Source organism: Kogia breviceps, chromosome 5 (assembly GCF_026419965.1).
Source record: "Kogia breviceps isolate mKogBre1 chromosome 5, mKogBre1 haplotype 1, whole genome shotgun sequence".
Taxonomy (NCBI): domain Eukaryota; kingdom Metazoa; phylum Chordata; class Mammalia; order Artiodactyla; family Physeteridae; genus Kogia; species Kogia breviceps.
Window position 1 is genome coordinate 13,058,965 of NC_081314.1, and position 17,151 is coordinate 13,076,115.

The 17,151-nt window shown below is 36.0% G+C and overlaps 1 protein-coding gene across 4 annotated transcripts in view; it reads right to left on the minus strand.

The window, feature by feature from the left end:
- The window catches only part of RASA2 (RAS p21 protein activator 2), a 128,144-nt gene that overhangs the window by 80,721 nt on the left and 30,272 nt on the right, over window positions 1-17,151 (minus strand). For all 4 annotated transcript variants that reach the window (XR_010840616.1, XR_010840615.1, XM_059064945.2 and 1 more), the window contains exon 4: window positions 8,119-8,213. Coding sequence is in view for 2 of the 4 variants with exons in the window: in XM_059064945.2 (XP_058920928.1) it covers window positions 8,119-8,213 (95 nt within the window). In the remaining 2 variants the exon portion in view is untranslated. The remainder of the gene's footprint in view (window positions 1-8,118; window positions 8,214-17,151) is intronic.

Consider the following 17,151-nt stretch of genomic DNA (forward strand, 5'->3'; position numbering starts at 1 on the left):
AAAGTCTGCATGAGAAAGCTAAGCTCTAAAAAATAAAGGCAATAGCTGTCATAAAATTAGCAGTTAGGTGGAACTAGAACTATATCTAGCCAACCTTCCACTAAAAATCTAGACACAAGTATTTATAAAGCCATACATAATTTATATAATAGGTCTTTCATTAGTCCAGCATTTAATATTCACAACCCCTACTATTCAAGAGTGACCTCAAGAAGGTTCATGATATGTAGTAATTTATAATATTACTCAACCAGAATTGTGAATCATATTTGCTGTCACACCAGCATCTGTGTCACTTGACAAATGAGTGAGCCTAGCCAACTGCACCAACATTTACATCTCAGAGCAGCTGTACCATTTTAACATGTATGTATTTTATGGTAGAAACCGTATACTAACAAGGCACCTCCAACTGTTTCTCAGGAAATGTCTAGGATCTAATGTATTTTTAAAACAATACAAACTTAATATAGAGTAGGAAAAAAGTATAATAATTTCATTCACAACTAAAAGTCACAGCACTGTATCAACTCAAGACTAGAAATCAGAAGATATTTAATGGGGTTCTACCAGGAATCATTATCAGAGTCAGAGCCTACCTAATATGTTCATTACTCCCCGCTGGCTGTTAAACAGAACATTCCTTTGGCATTAGTCAACAATAACGTAATTACGTATTAACCTGGTCAAGAAAAGAGTGGGGAGAGAACAAGCAGACACAAGACACATACTATAAGGGTGGAACGCTAAAATTAAAAAGCACTATGAGTTACATTAAGGAAATTATAATTTCTAAACTATAAAACACTACCTCATTATATACTTTAACATGGAAATATATCATGATACTTAAAAAAACAAGTCACAAAAGAGGGTGTATAATACAATGTTAATTTATAAAAATAAAACATACTATATATATTACTATATAAAATTACTACAAGGCTATCTACCAAAATATTGATAGAACTTATCTTTGGTTGGTAGGATTTCAAACTTTTTTCTTTTTGTTCATCTAGATTTTGTAAGTTTCTACTACCATTGTGTTTTGCTTTCTAATAAAGAAAAATGAACAAGAAGTTTTAAAAATTATTTGAAGCTACTTTTTAGTGTTAGAAACCCAAATTTGAAAACATTTAAGAAAAAATTAGTATTCCTTACTATGTTCACATGACAGTTCAGTTTTACTTACAGATTTAGATTGTAGCAAAACAAGTTTATTTGTGGGGTGGGGAGGAGAGTTCATCAAAACATTTCCTAGTTTCCCTTGAAGCCAGGGATGGTGGCTAAGGATAGCCATAAGATACAGTTCTGGCCAATGAGATATAAACAGAAGTTGCCGGTAGAGCATCCAAAGAAGCTTATTGAAAAGGACTCCCTAACTTCAGCAGTGGCTTGAGAGGCTGGAAAGCTTACTCAAAACTTTCCACAATCTCACACTGGGCATGATAAAAATGGGAGCCCAGGGCCCACCAAGATAGAGTGGCTCTCATGAACACCCAGGCTTTCTGTTGGAACCTTTGAAGGCCTATGCTTGAGTACAAAGGGTGAACAACATAGATCAGCCTTTACAAAGAATAAAACCTAGCCTGGAAATCAGCCAAATCCCTAACTGGATTAAAGTGTTCGGCCTCCAGCCTAACCACATGCCAAAAGCTAAAGTAAATCTTTCCTGGAGGAAGAAAAACAATATCATCCAGAGTTTCAAGTTATCTCTAAAATATTTCATATTTCAATGTCCAGCATTCCATTAAAAATTACAAAGCATGCCCTAAGACCACACACCAACCCACCCCCTGCAAACACAAAAACCAAAAAATCAAAAACTGACAAAGAGCAGCAGATTCACAGGAGACACAGATGTTGGAGTTAACGGACAGATTTTTCTTTTTTTGAAATAGAAAACAAAATGAAAAACTCAGCAAATACCTGGAAAGTATAAAATATGTCAAATGAAAAATTTAGAATTAAACAATAAAATAACCAAAATGAACATGTATTTAACAGATTAGCCACAGCTGAAAAGAGGACTGTTGAAATAGGAGATAGGTTAGTCAGAGAGGGAGAGAGTATGAGAGACATATGAGACATAGTAAAATGGTCTATTATTCATGTAACTGAAGTCCCAGAAGAGAGGAGAAAGAACGAACAGGGGGAAAAAATAAAAGCTGAAGAGATAATTGCCTGGAATTTTCCTAAACTGAAGAAAGACATCAAGGCACAGTAATCAAGAGCCCCTAGGAACACCTAAGTAGGATAAAAAGAAAACCACACATAGGTGCAGCAGAGTAAAACTGATTAAAACAAAATATAAAGAGAAAATCCTAAGGCAACTAAAAAAAAATGGGACATTACTTACAAAGAGGTAACTGTAAGATGCTGACAAGGAACTATATTTGGTGATAAACATGCAATGTGATTCAGTTCACAACAGCTTTCTTATTATCCAACCTCCTAGGGGAGGTTCAGTGACAAAATAGTATACCTTTCACATATGTCAGAAAATAACGGAAGATCAAATATCTGACACTATATTCTACACTTCTATTTAAAAATAAATCAAATACTTAAAGGGTATTATTCTATATATATTTCATACCACTAATTATATTAGGTTGATACAAGCAATTATATCACATTAGTTTGTATTAGGCAGCATATTTAGAAACTTATTACTGTCTGAAGGTTTATATTCTAACTTTATTTCAGTTACTGTTATAAAAATTTCACATAGAAAAATCTGTGATTATTTTAATTTTATAGTATGTATAGTCTTGATACCATTTAGAAGATATTATGTGAATTTCTGCATATAATTTGGGAAATTCAAATGAATATAGGTATTTGGGCAAAACACAATGCATGCACTTAAAAACTTCTTGAGTCTAAACATTTTTTTGTCTTATCAACATTAATAAATTAATTTAAATGACCATTAAATTAAATTTTAACAACCATTCCACAGAACTCAAGTATATTTCAACTGATGAAAATTTTTCTTCATATGAAGGAAACATCTAGATTTCTGAGGGATGTTTTTATATATAGTAATTAATTCTATAAATCATTTTGGACACGACTGCCTATCTGATGAAAAAATAAAGGTTTTACTTAATACCATCTATTTATGGATGGATTTGTTTTCTCTTTAAAGAAGTATTTATTATGATCTAGAATGGCTCATTCCTTTATTATTTCTTGTTTATAAATTTACAAATGAGGTTTTTAAGATACCTTTATACTCATTATGTCTTAATTGAGCATGTAAAAAAACCCTTGATTTATGCATTATTAGCTATAATCTTTGGATTTTTTTAAATGCTTGCTTGTTTTAAACAAGGGCAGAGGCCATATTACCATCCCACACACACCAAAAAAAAAACAACCTATAAAACAATCAATAACTTATGGCTGCAGATGACCTAAGCCAAAAGAAGATTTATAGGAAGGGGCACCGACACAACTCATATTAACTTCGTTTACATGGCAAAGAATACAGAGAAAGAACACCAAGTGAAATAGGATGATAACCAGGACCACAAACTTAAAGAAGAAAATGCTTTGAAAAAGAGGGAGCAGTCAACAGTATCAAAAGTTGCTGAAAGACCATGTAAGAGGAGAACTAAAAAATGTCCACTAGACTTAACACAGTGTCATGCGTAACATTAGTGAGAGCTGTCTACGCTCTCCCTCCAACCCACTGTGGGGTTTGAAGGCAGATTAGAGTGGGTTGAGAAAAGAACAGTTCAAGCCACAGGGGAATGCTGCAAAACAAAACAAAAAAGAAAAGGAAAAATAAAGTGTAGCAAAACACACTCATGAAATATTATCTTGAATGTTTGAAAAGAAAACTGAAAACAATTAACATTAACAGCAATAATAAAGCATCTGGGAAACAATTCAAGGTAAGAGGTTAGTGTTCTTAGCAATTTTTGAACTGTTTTAGTATAAAACCCATCTTACTACTATGGAATCCTTTCATCTGAGGGCTAAATTATGTTTCTACGTGTGACTTCCCTAGAACTTTAGAACTGAAGGGAATCCTATATACTGAAGTTCTCATGTCACAGTTGAAGATCCTCAGACAATAATAATTTAGCAACTCTTTCGGGTACAAATGTCAATTAGAGCTAGGAAATCAAACATCTCCTCTGAAGTAGAGATACCAATCGTTTCCTCTACCTAAACCACTTTCTTATGGGACAACGCCCCAAAACTTTAATCCCCAATCATATCAAATTAGACAGCAGTGGGCATCTGACCCAAGTCTGCCAAATTTTCTCTCTAAATTGTGGCAGAGAACTGAGTCATACCTTAGAGGGTGAGGGGGCCATATGTTCAAGTAGGCTCAAAGACTGATGTGGCATTTTTTAGCTGTCAACAAGAAATTAGAGTGGATTTATAGAGAGAAGCAGAAGGGAGAGACATGTTAGTCTCATCAGACATACAAAAAGAATACCATGGAATCTCATCATTAAACAATGTTTTTTTTTTCTTTCCCCTTCATTTTGCAAAGAGAATAGTTATTAAAATTAGAGCAGGGGGGCTTCCCTGGTGGCGCAGTGGTTGGGAGTCCGCCTGCCGATGCAGGGGACACGGGTTTGTGCCCCGGTCCGGGAAGATCCCACATGCTGCAGAGTGGCTGGGCTCGTGAGCCATGGCCACTGGGCCTGCACGTCTGGAGCCTGTGCTCCGCAACGGGAGAGGCCACAACAGTGAGAGGCCCGCGTACCGCTAAAAAAAAAAAAAAAAAAAAAAAAAAAAAAAAAAAAAAAAAAAAAAAATTAGAGCAGGGGCTTCCCTGGTGGCACAGTGGCTGGGAGTCCGCCTGCCGATGCAGGGGACACGGGTTCGGGCCCCGGTCTGGGAAGATCCCACGTGCCGCGGAGCGGCTGGGCCCGTGTGCCACAACTACTGAGTCTGCGCTCTAGAGCCCGCGAGCCACAACTACTGAGTCCGTGTGCCACAACTACTGAAGCCCGCGCGCCTAGAACCTGTGCTCTGCAACAAGAGAGGCCCCCGCAATGAGGGGCCTGCACATCGCAGCAAGGAGTGGCCTCCGCTCACCACAACCAGAGAGGAGCCTGCGCGCAGCAACAAGGACCCAACGCAGCCAAAAAAAGAAATTAGAGCGAAAAATAGAGAATAAAACATTAACTACTCACTTTAAAAAATAAAAGGGAAAGAAGAAAAACACCATTTAAACAGTGAGCACTTATATGCAAGGAGCACAATGAGCACACGAGTAGGGAGAAAGGAATCAGTGGGTCTCAATCCTATGTGCCTCCTGCAGTATCTACTGCTCTGTTGAGAAGTCTACACTTTAAAGATACAGTATATATTTTTCATTCACTGTGGTGCTAAATGCAAGCCAGTTACTTTATGTGCTGGTCAACCAAAAACAAACAAAACACCCATTATTTTAGTTTACTTTATGAGAGATTAAAGTCTTTTCACAAATAATTCTATGCGAACTGTATCTAGTCTATTATAGTAAGCAACCTGATCTCCACTTAGGATGCAGCTCCGACGTAAATGCCTGACAACTTTCTAGCTCTCACTGGCCATACTGAAATTCTTGTAATTATACCCCAAGGAGCTTCCCAGGAACTTTCTAAGGTCCCTCCCTTTTTCTATGAGCTAATTTGGGTAAGCTTCTGTGCCTTATACTCAGATTTTCCTAAGTGATTCTCTTGATAATCTATGTTGAAGCCTTTTTATGACCAACAGTACAGAATAGTGAAAGGTAGTAAAGCACCGTGGTTAGGAGTTTTAGAATCAGACATGCTCTTTATGGGAATGACGGTTCCATCACTTAACAGTTTTGTGACTTGGCAGATGTCATTTAACCTCTATGAATCTATTCTCCACATCTATAAAATGGAGGTAATGCTACCTACACCTCATAATGCTAATCTGAAGATTGAGACTATGTATTAAGTCCTTATTACTGTGCTAGACATATGCTGTTCTAATTACTAATAGTAATTATTAGATTAAATTCCTGCTGAACTCAATCTGTCTCACAGCTTTCTCCTGTGGCTCCACCAACTGCTCTTATTTCCATGATATTTTTATGAAATTTTATAAAACTTATGCAAGTGAACAAATTCAGCAACAAAATAGGATTTGTATGAATCAGCCTGCTTTTCTATCTTTTTTAGACTCACGAGGTTGATTTAATATTCCTAGATCAGCTCTGGAGCGAAACTATATTCCCAATGTACCAGATTAATGTGGTAAGTGTCATGCACCCCCTCCCATCCCCTAAAGTACTCTTCCTTCTAAAATTTATTTTAAATACTGAGTAGATCTTACAAATCAACTATCATTTAAGACAAATGAACTGTAAAGGTTAAAAACTCATGGTTATGAAAATAATTCGTAGCAAATAAAAAATCTCATGATATCTAATGGTTAAATGCTGTTTGCAGATTTTTGTGTTTCAGGCATGAGTTATATACATACAATCAAATAAAAAGCCTGTTATCCAGTACTGATCTCTAATACCATCTTCAATAATTATATAAAGAGTATTCTATAGAAATTTCTAACTTTGGAGAGCTGGGTCCCTTAAATCCTTTAGCAAGTAACACTGGCCACAAGAAAAAGAATGGACTTTAATAAACTACATCTTAAAATAATCCTCAAACTTCATTTTACACCGAATTCTCAAAGCCTTTTCTTATCTTTCTTTTTTGTTAAAACTATTAAAAAGAAAAACTAGCACTTCAAAACTTTCATGTCTGCCTTTTGGTAAAGGCATATTAGGGAACTGGACACCTGACTGACTGGTGGTAAACAGACATTTCACATTTGTGTAACTATTAACAGCTTTCAAAATACTCTTAAAGGTATTTCATTTAATTCTCATAATCATATGAGTCAACATGGCAACTTTCATTCCCATTTTATAGAAATAAAATTCAAGGTCAGTAAAATAACCACATATGAAAATTAGGACCTCAATTTTTAGACTTCTACTTTAAAACCCTTTCCACTTCATCACATTGCCTCTCACCTGGATCATTTACCATACAGTATAACTGGGATAAGAATAAAAGTTATTGTCAAATGGAAAGAAAAGAACATTAAAATGGGGTAGGGTGGAAAAACAGGAGAAGTTTCAATTATATTTTGTACTTAAGAAGGGGTTTTAGCAAACAAATACTTAATTTTTTGAGAATTTAATCAAACAGAATGCTTGAGAGGTTATGAGGAAACAGACACAGGCACTTTATTTGCAAATACCTGTGGGTGTGTGTGCAGTACTTTTTTCTTTCCTTAAACTTCTGTTTCAGTCACAGTGACAAATTACAACTTCTTTTAGAGAAGAATAATTCTGCTGGCAGTTATGCCCTTGGGAAATGGTTTCACAATCCTTATCATATTTTATAAATAAATAGGGTTACAAAGAAAGGATTCCCTTTAGATAGAAATAATTTCTAAGAGTAACTCAGACTTTTCAGAGACAAATACAAAAGTTAAGCTACATGGCTAAACATACATCTTTATTTACACATAGAATCTTTAAGATCTCTTATTTTGGCAAGAGGAAAGAAGAGCTTTAAAATAAGTAATGATACCCTTTCAAAAAAAAAAAAGAAAGATGAACAAAATGAAGGGTGGGTATGGGAATGAAAGCTCTGCATGGTGGGCTCAGGCATGGTTTGAATGAATAACATTTTCCCAAGTCTAGTGTATTAGAGAGTAAAGAGAGCATCCTGGTCAGAACAGATGAAATAAATCACAGACTTCTAAGCATTCTCCTCAGAGTTAATAAAACATATCTTTTCCATTAAAACCATTTCCCCATCTTAAAAAATTATTAATTTGCTACTGTGACCCAAATAAAAGAATTATGGAAGGAAAAAAAATGTCCTCCTAATATAACCCCCCCAAACACATACGCGTGCACATACACGTACATTATTCTTGATTTCATGTGGCGAGTCATTTCCTTCCAGTTATATGTTACTCAGAGGTCTATAATATTTGGTGCCAGAATTTAAATAAGGTATGATAAGCTCTCTCTAAATGAACTAGTATAATTAGTTCATTTTTCACTTATTTTCTGTGTGTGACAATCTCTTCCATCACTTAATCCTTAATATTTACCTGAACCTCTGAATTGGAATCAATGGGCTGTAGTGAAAACCAAGTTTCTCTGCCACTGTAGTTACACAAGTCTTCTTTTTTGATGGCTACTTTTCCTGTAGGAAATAAGTAAAACAATGAGGAAACATATTATATATAATCATTAGCACTATTACATATAATACTTTGTAGAAAACATTTAAAAATAATTTGTATCTGTTGATATCAAAAAATCCATTTTTATAAAGCATTTTTCTATATCTTAAAAAATGAAGAGGTGCCTCATTTCCCTCTACCCATTGGCAGACCCTTCTCTGGGCCATTTTGAATTAGGGGTTTAGACCAAAACTCAGTTGTATCTATATGCAACTGCGTTTTCAATGTACAGTGATAGTGCAAACTAATCCTCTCAACTCTTTAACACTATGAATAAACCATATGTTCTTTCTGAGCAGACATAGCTGCATTTAATAAGAGTTTATAAGCTCCAGTTAAGAGAAAAGAAAAACAGTATCATATGGTCACTAATAATTTTGAAAACTGACTTGAAATTATGAGATTAAAACAATTTTATTAAAAATTTGCTTTATCAAAACACTGTAAACACTGCTTATGTTGCTTCAATGCATACACACACAAAAAAAAAATCAAAGCAGTTCCCTAAAGAGTTTCTACGTCTCAGAGACAGATACAGTACAATGAACAAAGTAGTATGAGAGGAGGAAACAGAAATGTTCTTATTATAATGAAGTATTTGCCATGTTGGTACAAAGCATTTCCTTCCTCAATTCAAGTTTTAAGAAGTAGACATAGTTTTGCATATGACCGACAATTTATTCCAACATTCAACACAAAAGCTTCAACAAAGGATAAATGCTAAAGTAAAAAACAGTTCACTTTCTTTTATTTTATCAAACAAGAATTTTCATTTTAAGTACCCTAATTATACTTCATACCATTTTCACTTATGACCATCTTGGTCTCTTAGTTCAACATTTGAAAACTTTTAGAAAACAGTAAAAAAAAAATTTATGTCGCGATATATCAATTTTTGTGTATCAAGTGGAAAGAAAAGGCGTAACAGGAAAACAAACACAGAAAAACTGTCTTTAAAATTTTATTCTAGAATTAGACAGTGGTAATGGTTGCACAACTCTGAATATACTTAAAACCACTGCACTGCACACTTTAAAAGGGTAAGTTTTATGGCATGTAAATAACACATCAATAAAGCTATTATTTAAAAATTTAATATTATAAGACCCTTATTCTACAATTTCCAGGATTTTTAGTTTTATAAATAATTTATGAATGTGTATGTAGATGTACATACATGTGCATGTATAATGCATACAAACATCACTAAAGCAAGCCCCCAACTTAAAAAAAGGGCTTTTAAAAAAGTTTATTCAGAAGTTTTCTGGTTTGATTCATTTACTAATTCAACAAATAATCACAGTGGCTTTGTATTTTAAATGGTGAGTTGATTTCCAGACTTCCTTAACCAAAGTCTATTTAACCAATAATGCTTCTAAAAGCTAGAGTAGGAATCTACCTGTTCTATTTATAACTCACAACTCAGATCACTGGAAACACATCTTCCTTGTCACAAGTGCCTTCCCAAAAGAGAATCCTCTCTTAGTTCACAGGTAAAAAAATAAAAAAATCCTAAGGCAAGGACCCTCTTCCTCCTATTTCATGTCTCATGTATACATGGTACTCACTGTCACAAAAGAATTGAATGGTTCTTGTCTTTTGAGAGGGAAACTCTTTTCTGACTAGCCGTATAAATAAGCCGTTTGTAAGCTGAGAAAAACCTGCAATTTTATTGCCAGCTCTTATTCTTATTCAAGTTCCTTTTTTTTTTTCTTTTTTTTTTTGTGGTATGCGGGCCTCTCACTGCTGTGGCCTCTCCCATTGCGGAGCACAGGCTCCGGACGCGCAGGCTCAGCGGCCACGGCTCACAGGCCCAGCCACTCCGTGGCATGTGGGATCCTCCTGGACTGGGGCACGAACCTGTGTCCCCTGCATCGGCAGGCAGACTCTCAACCACTGCGCCACCAGGGAAGCCCCAAGTTCCTTTTAAGATGTCAGTTTCTAAAATGTAAACATTTAGTCAGCCTGAAGAAGCAGGGAAGAACACATGATCTCAAGAAGTCAGAGAAACTGACAAAGAACAACAGAGAAAAATAAAGAAAAATATTTGAAGTCATTAGGTATTAGGATACCTGCAACATGTTCAGCACTTCAATAGGCAATATAACATATGAAAAAGAAATATATGTCATCAGCCTCAGGGAATCAAACAGGGTAGAGAAGGGTTAGGAGGGGAGGGTGGGAGGGAAAATGAATAAAAGAATGAATGGGGGGCTTCCCTGGTGGCGCAGTGGTTGGGAGTCCGCCTGCCGATGCAGGGGACACGGGTTCGTGCCCCGGTCCGGGAAGATCCCACATGCTGCGGAGCGGCTGGGCCCGTGAGCCGTGGCCGCTGAGCCTGCGTGTCCGAATCCTGTGCTCCGCAGCGGGAGAGGCCACAGGGGTGAGAGGCCCACGTACCGCAAAAAAAAAAAAAAAAAAAGAAAAAGAAAAAAGAATGAATGAGAAAGGTGGGAGGGTAAAGGGGAAAGGAATTTGGAGAAGGAGGGGAGGAACAAGGGTCTGAAATACAAATAAGACCAAAAAAATCGTTCATCATTCTTATTCGTTGTGAGCTAGCCTTAGTTAAACAGGTTAGATGACAGCTATTAAATATTAAAGGTAGGCGGCCTGATACAGTGGAAAGAGCACTGAACTGAAAGAAAAGCCAGCATTAACTGAACAGCTACCAGGTAGTAAACATTCTTACACATTTTGTTTAATCTTCATAACAATCTTGGGGGAAGAGGATATATTACAGATGAGGAAAGCTGAATGATATCAAAAATCTGCCCACTAACAAGTACTAAAGCCAGCTTTCAAAACCAAGGTACGCCTGCCTGTTCATGTTCCTTCCAACACAGACACTAACTCTGTAGTGTCTACACTACAGACACTACAGACACTAATTCTGTTACTTATTAAGCTGTGTGATCTTGGGCAATTTATTTAAATTCTACATCTCATTTACCTCCTCTGTATTTGAAACAACTTTCAGCTCTAATGAAACCTATTCCATGCCTCCAACAGTCTCCAAAGTGTTTTAGTTTAATTTTACTATTTTAAACCAAGTTAACTCATTATTTCACTAGCTGTGAGATCACCAACATTGAAAATAAACAAATATATAAATAATCAAGCAACCACCCCAGGAACCAAATACCCAACACATTATTTAAAGGTGCCATTTCATTTCCCCACTGTACTGACAAACCCATAGACAGAAAGAGCTTAGACCACATATATACACACATATATACCAGATGCTATATTAGTTCCTTAAAATCAGACAAGGAGAGGAAACACAAAAAGAAATGAAGGAACTGTGGAAACAGAAACCATTTCTGTTGGTCTCTAAGTAAAAAGAAAAGTATTCTTAGCTTTCCATTACCACTTCTAAGCAGCATTTTCTTACCATCTGTAAATATCATGTTATACTAGGCCCCCATTTTTAGGCACAACATATTCTTAGAAATTTCATCCTGATACAGATCACCAACTGGCAAAATCCTGATGGCCTTGTTCCTACTTGGCTACTAATAGAAATGGCTGAAAGGGTAGATAAAAGTAGCGATAAGCGTGACTGCCTATACAAGATGAAAAAGAACCAGAGGACTGAACAAATTCTGGCAGTATCAATAACAGCAACTCAATCCATGGCAACACTTAGATGCCTTCGTGTACAGGGTTTAGATTGATACCTTTTGGTCTCTGTGGTAGACTGGTATATTAACGGCTTCCAATAAATCATACTTCCTTGTTCTATGCCACTGTGTGGTCCCCTCCAGCACTGACTCTGGGTTTGGCCATGCCACTTACTTTTGCCAATGGGACATCAGCAGATGTAATGCAAGTAGCCTTAGTAAGCACCTGCAGTAGGGCTTACCCTCTTGCAACCTCAATACCATGTGGAGTGGAAGGCCCAGATAATGGACAGCACCAGCCATCAGACGTATGGGTCAGATCATTCGGCCCAGTCAATTTTTCAGGTAACTGCACATTAGTGACCCCAGGTGAGAGCAGCAGCAGAACCACCCAGTTAAGCTCGGCCCAAACTGACAACCTGCAGAATCATGAGCAAATGTATGATTGCTAAATTAAGCCGCTGAGTACTGGGGTGTGATCTGTTATGTAGCAATAGATAACTGATACAGTCCCTATGCAAACAGACACAAAAGTGTAGTCATAAGCAATTTTTAAACAGTAGGTCTGACTTAAGAGCTAAATGCCAGGAGAAATTACAATTCAAAGGGTTTAAGAAATACCTTCGCTATTTTAAACCCAACCTTATTTTATAGGTGAACAAGGCCTAAGAAGGCCTAAGTTTTCATACTAACTGTTCCTGCCATATAAGGATTCCTAATATGAAAAACTATGCCCCATATTTATAACAGTTATTACTTCCAGGAAGAGGACTGGGAGGGGGGTCAGTGGCCAAAATTAATTGTCTGTAATACTATAATTAAAAATTTTTTTACATAAAGGATAATATCCACATATTATTATACAATTAAAAATAAAAAACAAACAGGCTTTTAAAGCTATTCAACAAGTACACATTATTAGACCTTCTTAAGTTTAGAAGGTGGCTCTCTCAACGCTAGCTCAAATTTCATTCCCAGAAAATGCTATGGCACTGTTTAGCCTACAACTGGGCAACTCAGTTATAAAATAATTGAGGGAACTCAATTTCCAGTAGCTCAAAATTAAAAAAAACAAAGTGCCACCTAACTTTATGAGTTAATGACAAAAGAAAAATACATTAAAGTAAAAAAACGTAAAAATTTATAAGTGAAAATATCAAGATTATTTTCCAACTTTAAATTAAAGGCTATGTACGAACTGTGTTTACTTTAATAATAATAATTTCTTTCTGTAAAAGGAAAAACAATTTCTACTAAATGTAGAAATTTTATTTCTTAGTAAGAATAAACTTTTTTTTTTAACAGTTCCCATACCAAGTTATGGCCTTCTGATACCACTCCTCAAAGGACTGATTTTTACTTTAAAAACAAATAAAAAAAACAAAACAAGGGCAACTTTTGGAAATCATAATTATAAACCTCAACTAAAGGCCTCTCCAAGAAATACAATATAATGACTACTTGTAAATAGGTAATGAAAATTACAAAACGTTTTCTTAAAATGTTTAGTCAATGAGATACACACTCTCACAAGGGTTGTTAATAATCACCAACAGCCTCTATCCAATCTTTATCCTACTCTACCTCTCTCTAGTCTTGCCATTAAAAGATCTCCTTGCCTTCTGAGATATTCATCTCTTCTATCTCTCTTCCAGCTTCCTGATACATTTTATCAATCTTCACTAAAGCCTCATTTTCCCTGCAACCCTCCTTAAATGCTCCCAGGGCAATTTCATTCATTCCAGCAGAGGCTTCAAGTATCACTCAGGGCTAATGACTCTCAAATCCATACCTCCACATCAAATCCAGATTTCTTCTCTGAGCTTCAGATCTGTATTTCCAACAGTTGACCAACGTGTCCACCAAGATACTCACCAGGTAATGCAAGTTTAACTTGTTTGAAATTTAGCTTGTTTGAAATCAAAGTCATCCTCTCCCTTTCTCATCCTGAATGCTCCTTATCTCAGGTAATGACAACCATAGAAACAAGACCATTTTTAACTCTTTCCCTTCTTATATCCTCTTTATCTTCTTAGTACCTAAATCCTATTTAAAGCTACTCCTGTGAAGTACATTCCCTCATTTGCATTTCCACTGCCACTACCCTACTCATCTCATTTGATAATAGACTCCTTGATGGCCTCCCTGCCTTTAACCTCTCTCCATTCTAAAGCATAAACTATAGATCAGGGGTCCCCAACCCCCAGGCCACGGACCCATACTGTTAGGAACTGGGCCGCACAGCAGGAGGTAAGGGGCAGGCAAGTGAGCAAAGCTTCATTTGTATTTACGGCCGCTCCCCATCACTCACATTACTGCCTGAGCTCCGCCTCCTGTCAGATCAGCGGCATTAGATTCTCGTAGGAGCATGAACCCGACTGTGAACTGCACATGCGATGGATGTAGGTTGCACGCTCCTTATGAGAATCTAATGCCTGATGGTCTGAGGTGGTGCTGCTGAGGCAGTGATGCTAGCGCTGGGGAGCGGCTGCAAATACAGGTCATCATTAGCAGAGAGGTCTGACTGCCCAGAGACCATAATAAATCAACTGCTTGCAGACTCGTATCAAAACCCTGTCAGTGAGTGGCAAGTGAAAACAAGTTCAGGGCTCCCACTGATTCTGCATTATGGTGAGTTGTGTAATTATTTCATTATATATTACAACATAATAATAATAGAAATAAAGTGCACAATAAATGTAATGTGCTTGAATCATCCCCAAACCACACCCCTCCCCCAGTCCATGGAAAAACTGTCTTCCATGAAACTGGTCCCTGGTGCCACAAAGGTTGAGGACCTCTGCTACAGATGACATATTTAAAGCAGATGTTCATATACTTTAAAAATATGTGTATATATAGTTATATATATGTATACACACTTTAAATACGTATAGACTCTGAGTTTGTAGTCTGAAAGTTATTGTTTACACCACAGGAAGTTGTTAAACTACAAAACTATATTCGTATATGCAGTTATATATGATTTTTAAAAGGTTCCTCATTCTTAAAAGGCTCAACACTACCTACTGTCTACAGGATAAAGTCCAAATTCCTTAACACAGCTTTGAGGGTCCACCACAACTTGGTCCAATTCATATTCCCAGATTCATCTTCTACCACCCTTGGCCTAAGTAATTTACATTTTCCAGCAGATACACCACAAACATGATTCACTTTTTCTTCTCTGCCTCTGCTAATCCCTATTATCTTGAAACTTCTTCCTTTCCCTGCCTAGGTAGTCTCTGTTAATCCTCCACCAAACAAAATTAACTCTTCTTTACTCTATGCTCCCAAGTACTTTGTTCCTACCTCCAGCACAGACCCTATTAAATATTAGTATTAGAGTATAAATCAGCCTGAAAACCTGGAAGCAACTTGAATCTTATTCACCTTAATATCCCCATCTTCTGTATGCCACATAGACAAGTGTCTGTAAATGTTTGTTTAATTGAATTAAGGACGGAGCCTCAGGGGTGATCCCTAATTAAGGGTTTGCTACACAGAGAAAAGTCTACATATAAGTAAAGAAGTCAGAAGGAAGACAACTAGGAAAATACAATGTCATTAAACTGCTTTTTCCTGGACTTTCAACAAGTTGAATAAGCAATCCAAAGAGTCTAATGTGACACAGAGGCAGAGGAGGATTGAAAACTATGAAAATGCCTTTTGTGACAAAGTATTTGTTATGTATATAGCTGACAGAAGTTAACATATTTATCAAATATGGATGCATAAGAATAAAAGATAAAATTCCATCCAAAAGAAAAAGAAGCAAAAGAATTAACAACTAATTCATAGAAGAAAAACGTAAAAGACCAATAAACATATGAAAAAATTCCTCAAGTTCTATAATAATCAGAAAATACAAGTTAAAATGAAATATTTCTTTCACCTATCAAATCGGGAAAAAAATTTTTCAATGATAATATCCAAGAATGACCAGGTTATAGTGAAATGATTACGCCCATGTCATGTTTGGGGGAATGTAAATTAGTACAATATTTCTTGGAGCCAATGGAAAAATATATATAGAAAAAAACTTTAAAATATTCAAACGCTTTGGCTCAGTATTTTCACCTCTAGGAATTTATCCTAGAAAAAAAGACATGCAAAAATTTATGCAGAAGGATGTTCATAGCAACACCATTTAGAGTAACAAAAATCTGGAAACATAAATCTCTACCACGAAAAGAGTGGTTAAGATAATACATTCCTATAGAAAGGATATTTTAAAAATTACTTGTGAAAAATATTTAATAACATGGGAAAAGGATCATTAGACGATATTGAATGAAAAAGGAAAAAAACTTGAATAAACAGTACAATGTAATAATATAAATGTGTGAAATAAAGAATGGGAAGAAATACACAAATTATTAACTGTAACTGTTCTTATGCAGAGTCATTACCAATCCCTTAGAACATGTAATAATTTTACAATTAAGAGAAAGTATTATTGTTTTTAAAAGGTTATTTTATCTGCTCTAAAATGATTTTTGGCAAACTTCAAAAACAAGGTTGTCAGAAAAATGAAGTCAGATTACAGCGATTTAAAAAGAAATAAGTAGTAAGCAGAAGGATATAGATCATTTGTTAAGGAATTCAATAGCAAAAGCAGAAACAAATTAGACGGTAGTTAAGAGGTCAAAGCCAAATAAAGCATAATCACTTAAACTGTAGGAGATGAGCATGTTTCAAATGGGAAAGGAGAGATGGGGATGATGAAATTTAGGACATGAAAAAGGGAGACTAATGCATGTAAATTACAGACCTCTATCTGTTATTTAAAGATAGTGGTGCAAAGACCATGAACGTGACAATATGTGGCCAGTTAATTTTGTCCTAGTCGATGCCTACAGATCATACCTCAGACAATTACTTAAGAAACAGTTACCGGTCACCAATATAGCCAGAGAGAAGAATATGACTAGATTAAACCAAATTATTACTTCTATTAGAAAAACTTCAAAAACAGATGTTCTTTGGTGGAGATCAAATACTGTGATCTTTGTAAAAAGCATTCTTTGAACCATTCAACAATATTTACAGAGCATTTACTAAATATAAGGCACTCTGGCAGTGACAGTCTCTGCCTTCACAAATATCATATATATTCAACCAGAGCACCTAGACATTAAACAACAAACTGATTTGTCAAATCAGATTCATATAAATCAGAGTTCTACCCAGGATCAAGCTTTACTAATAACATAAAAGAAGTAGACAAATAGACTCTGATACACCTGAAAAACAAAGAAACTGATGAACAACT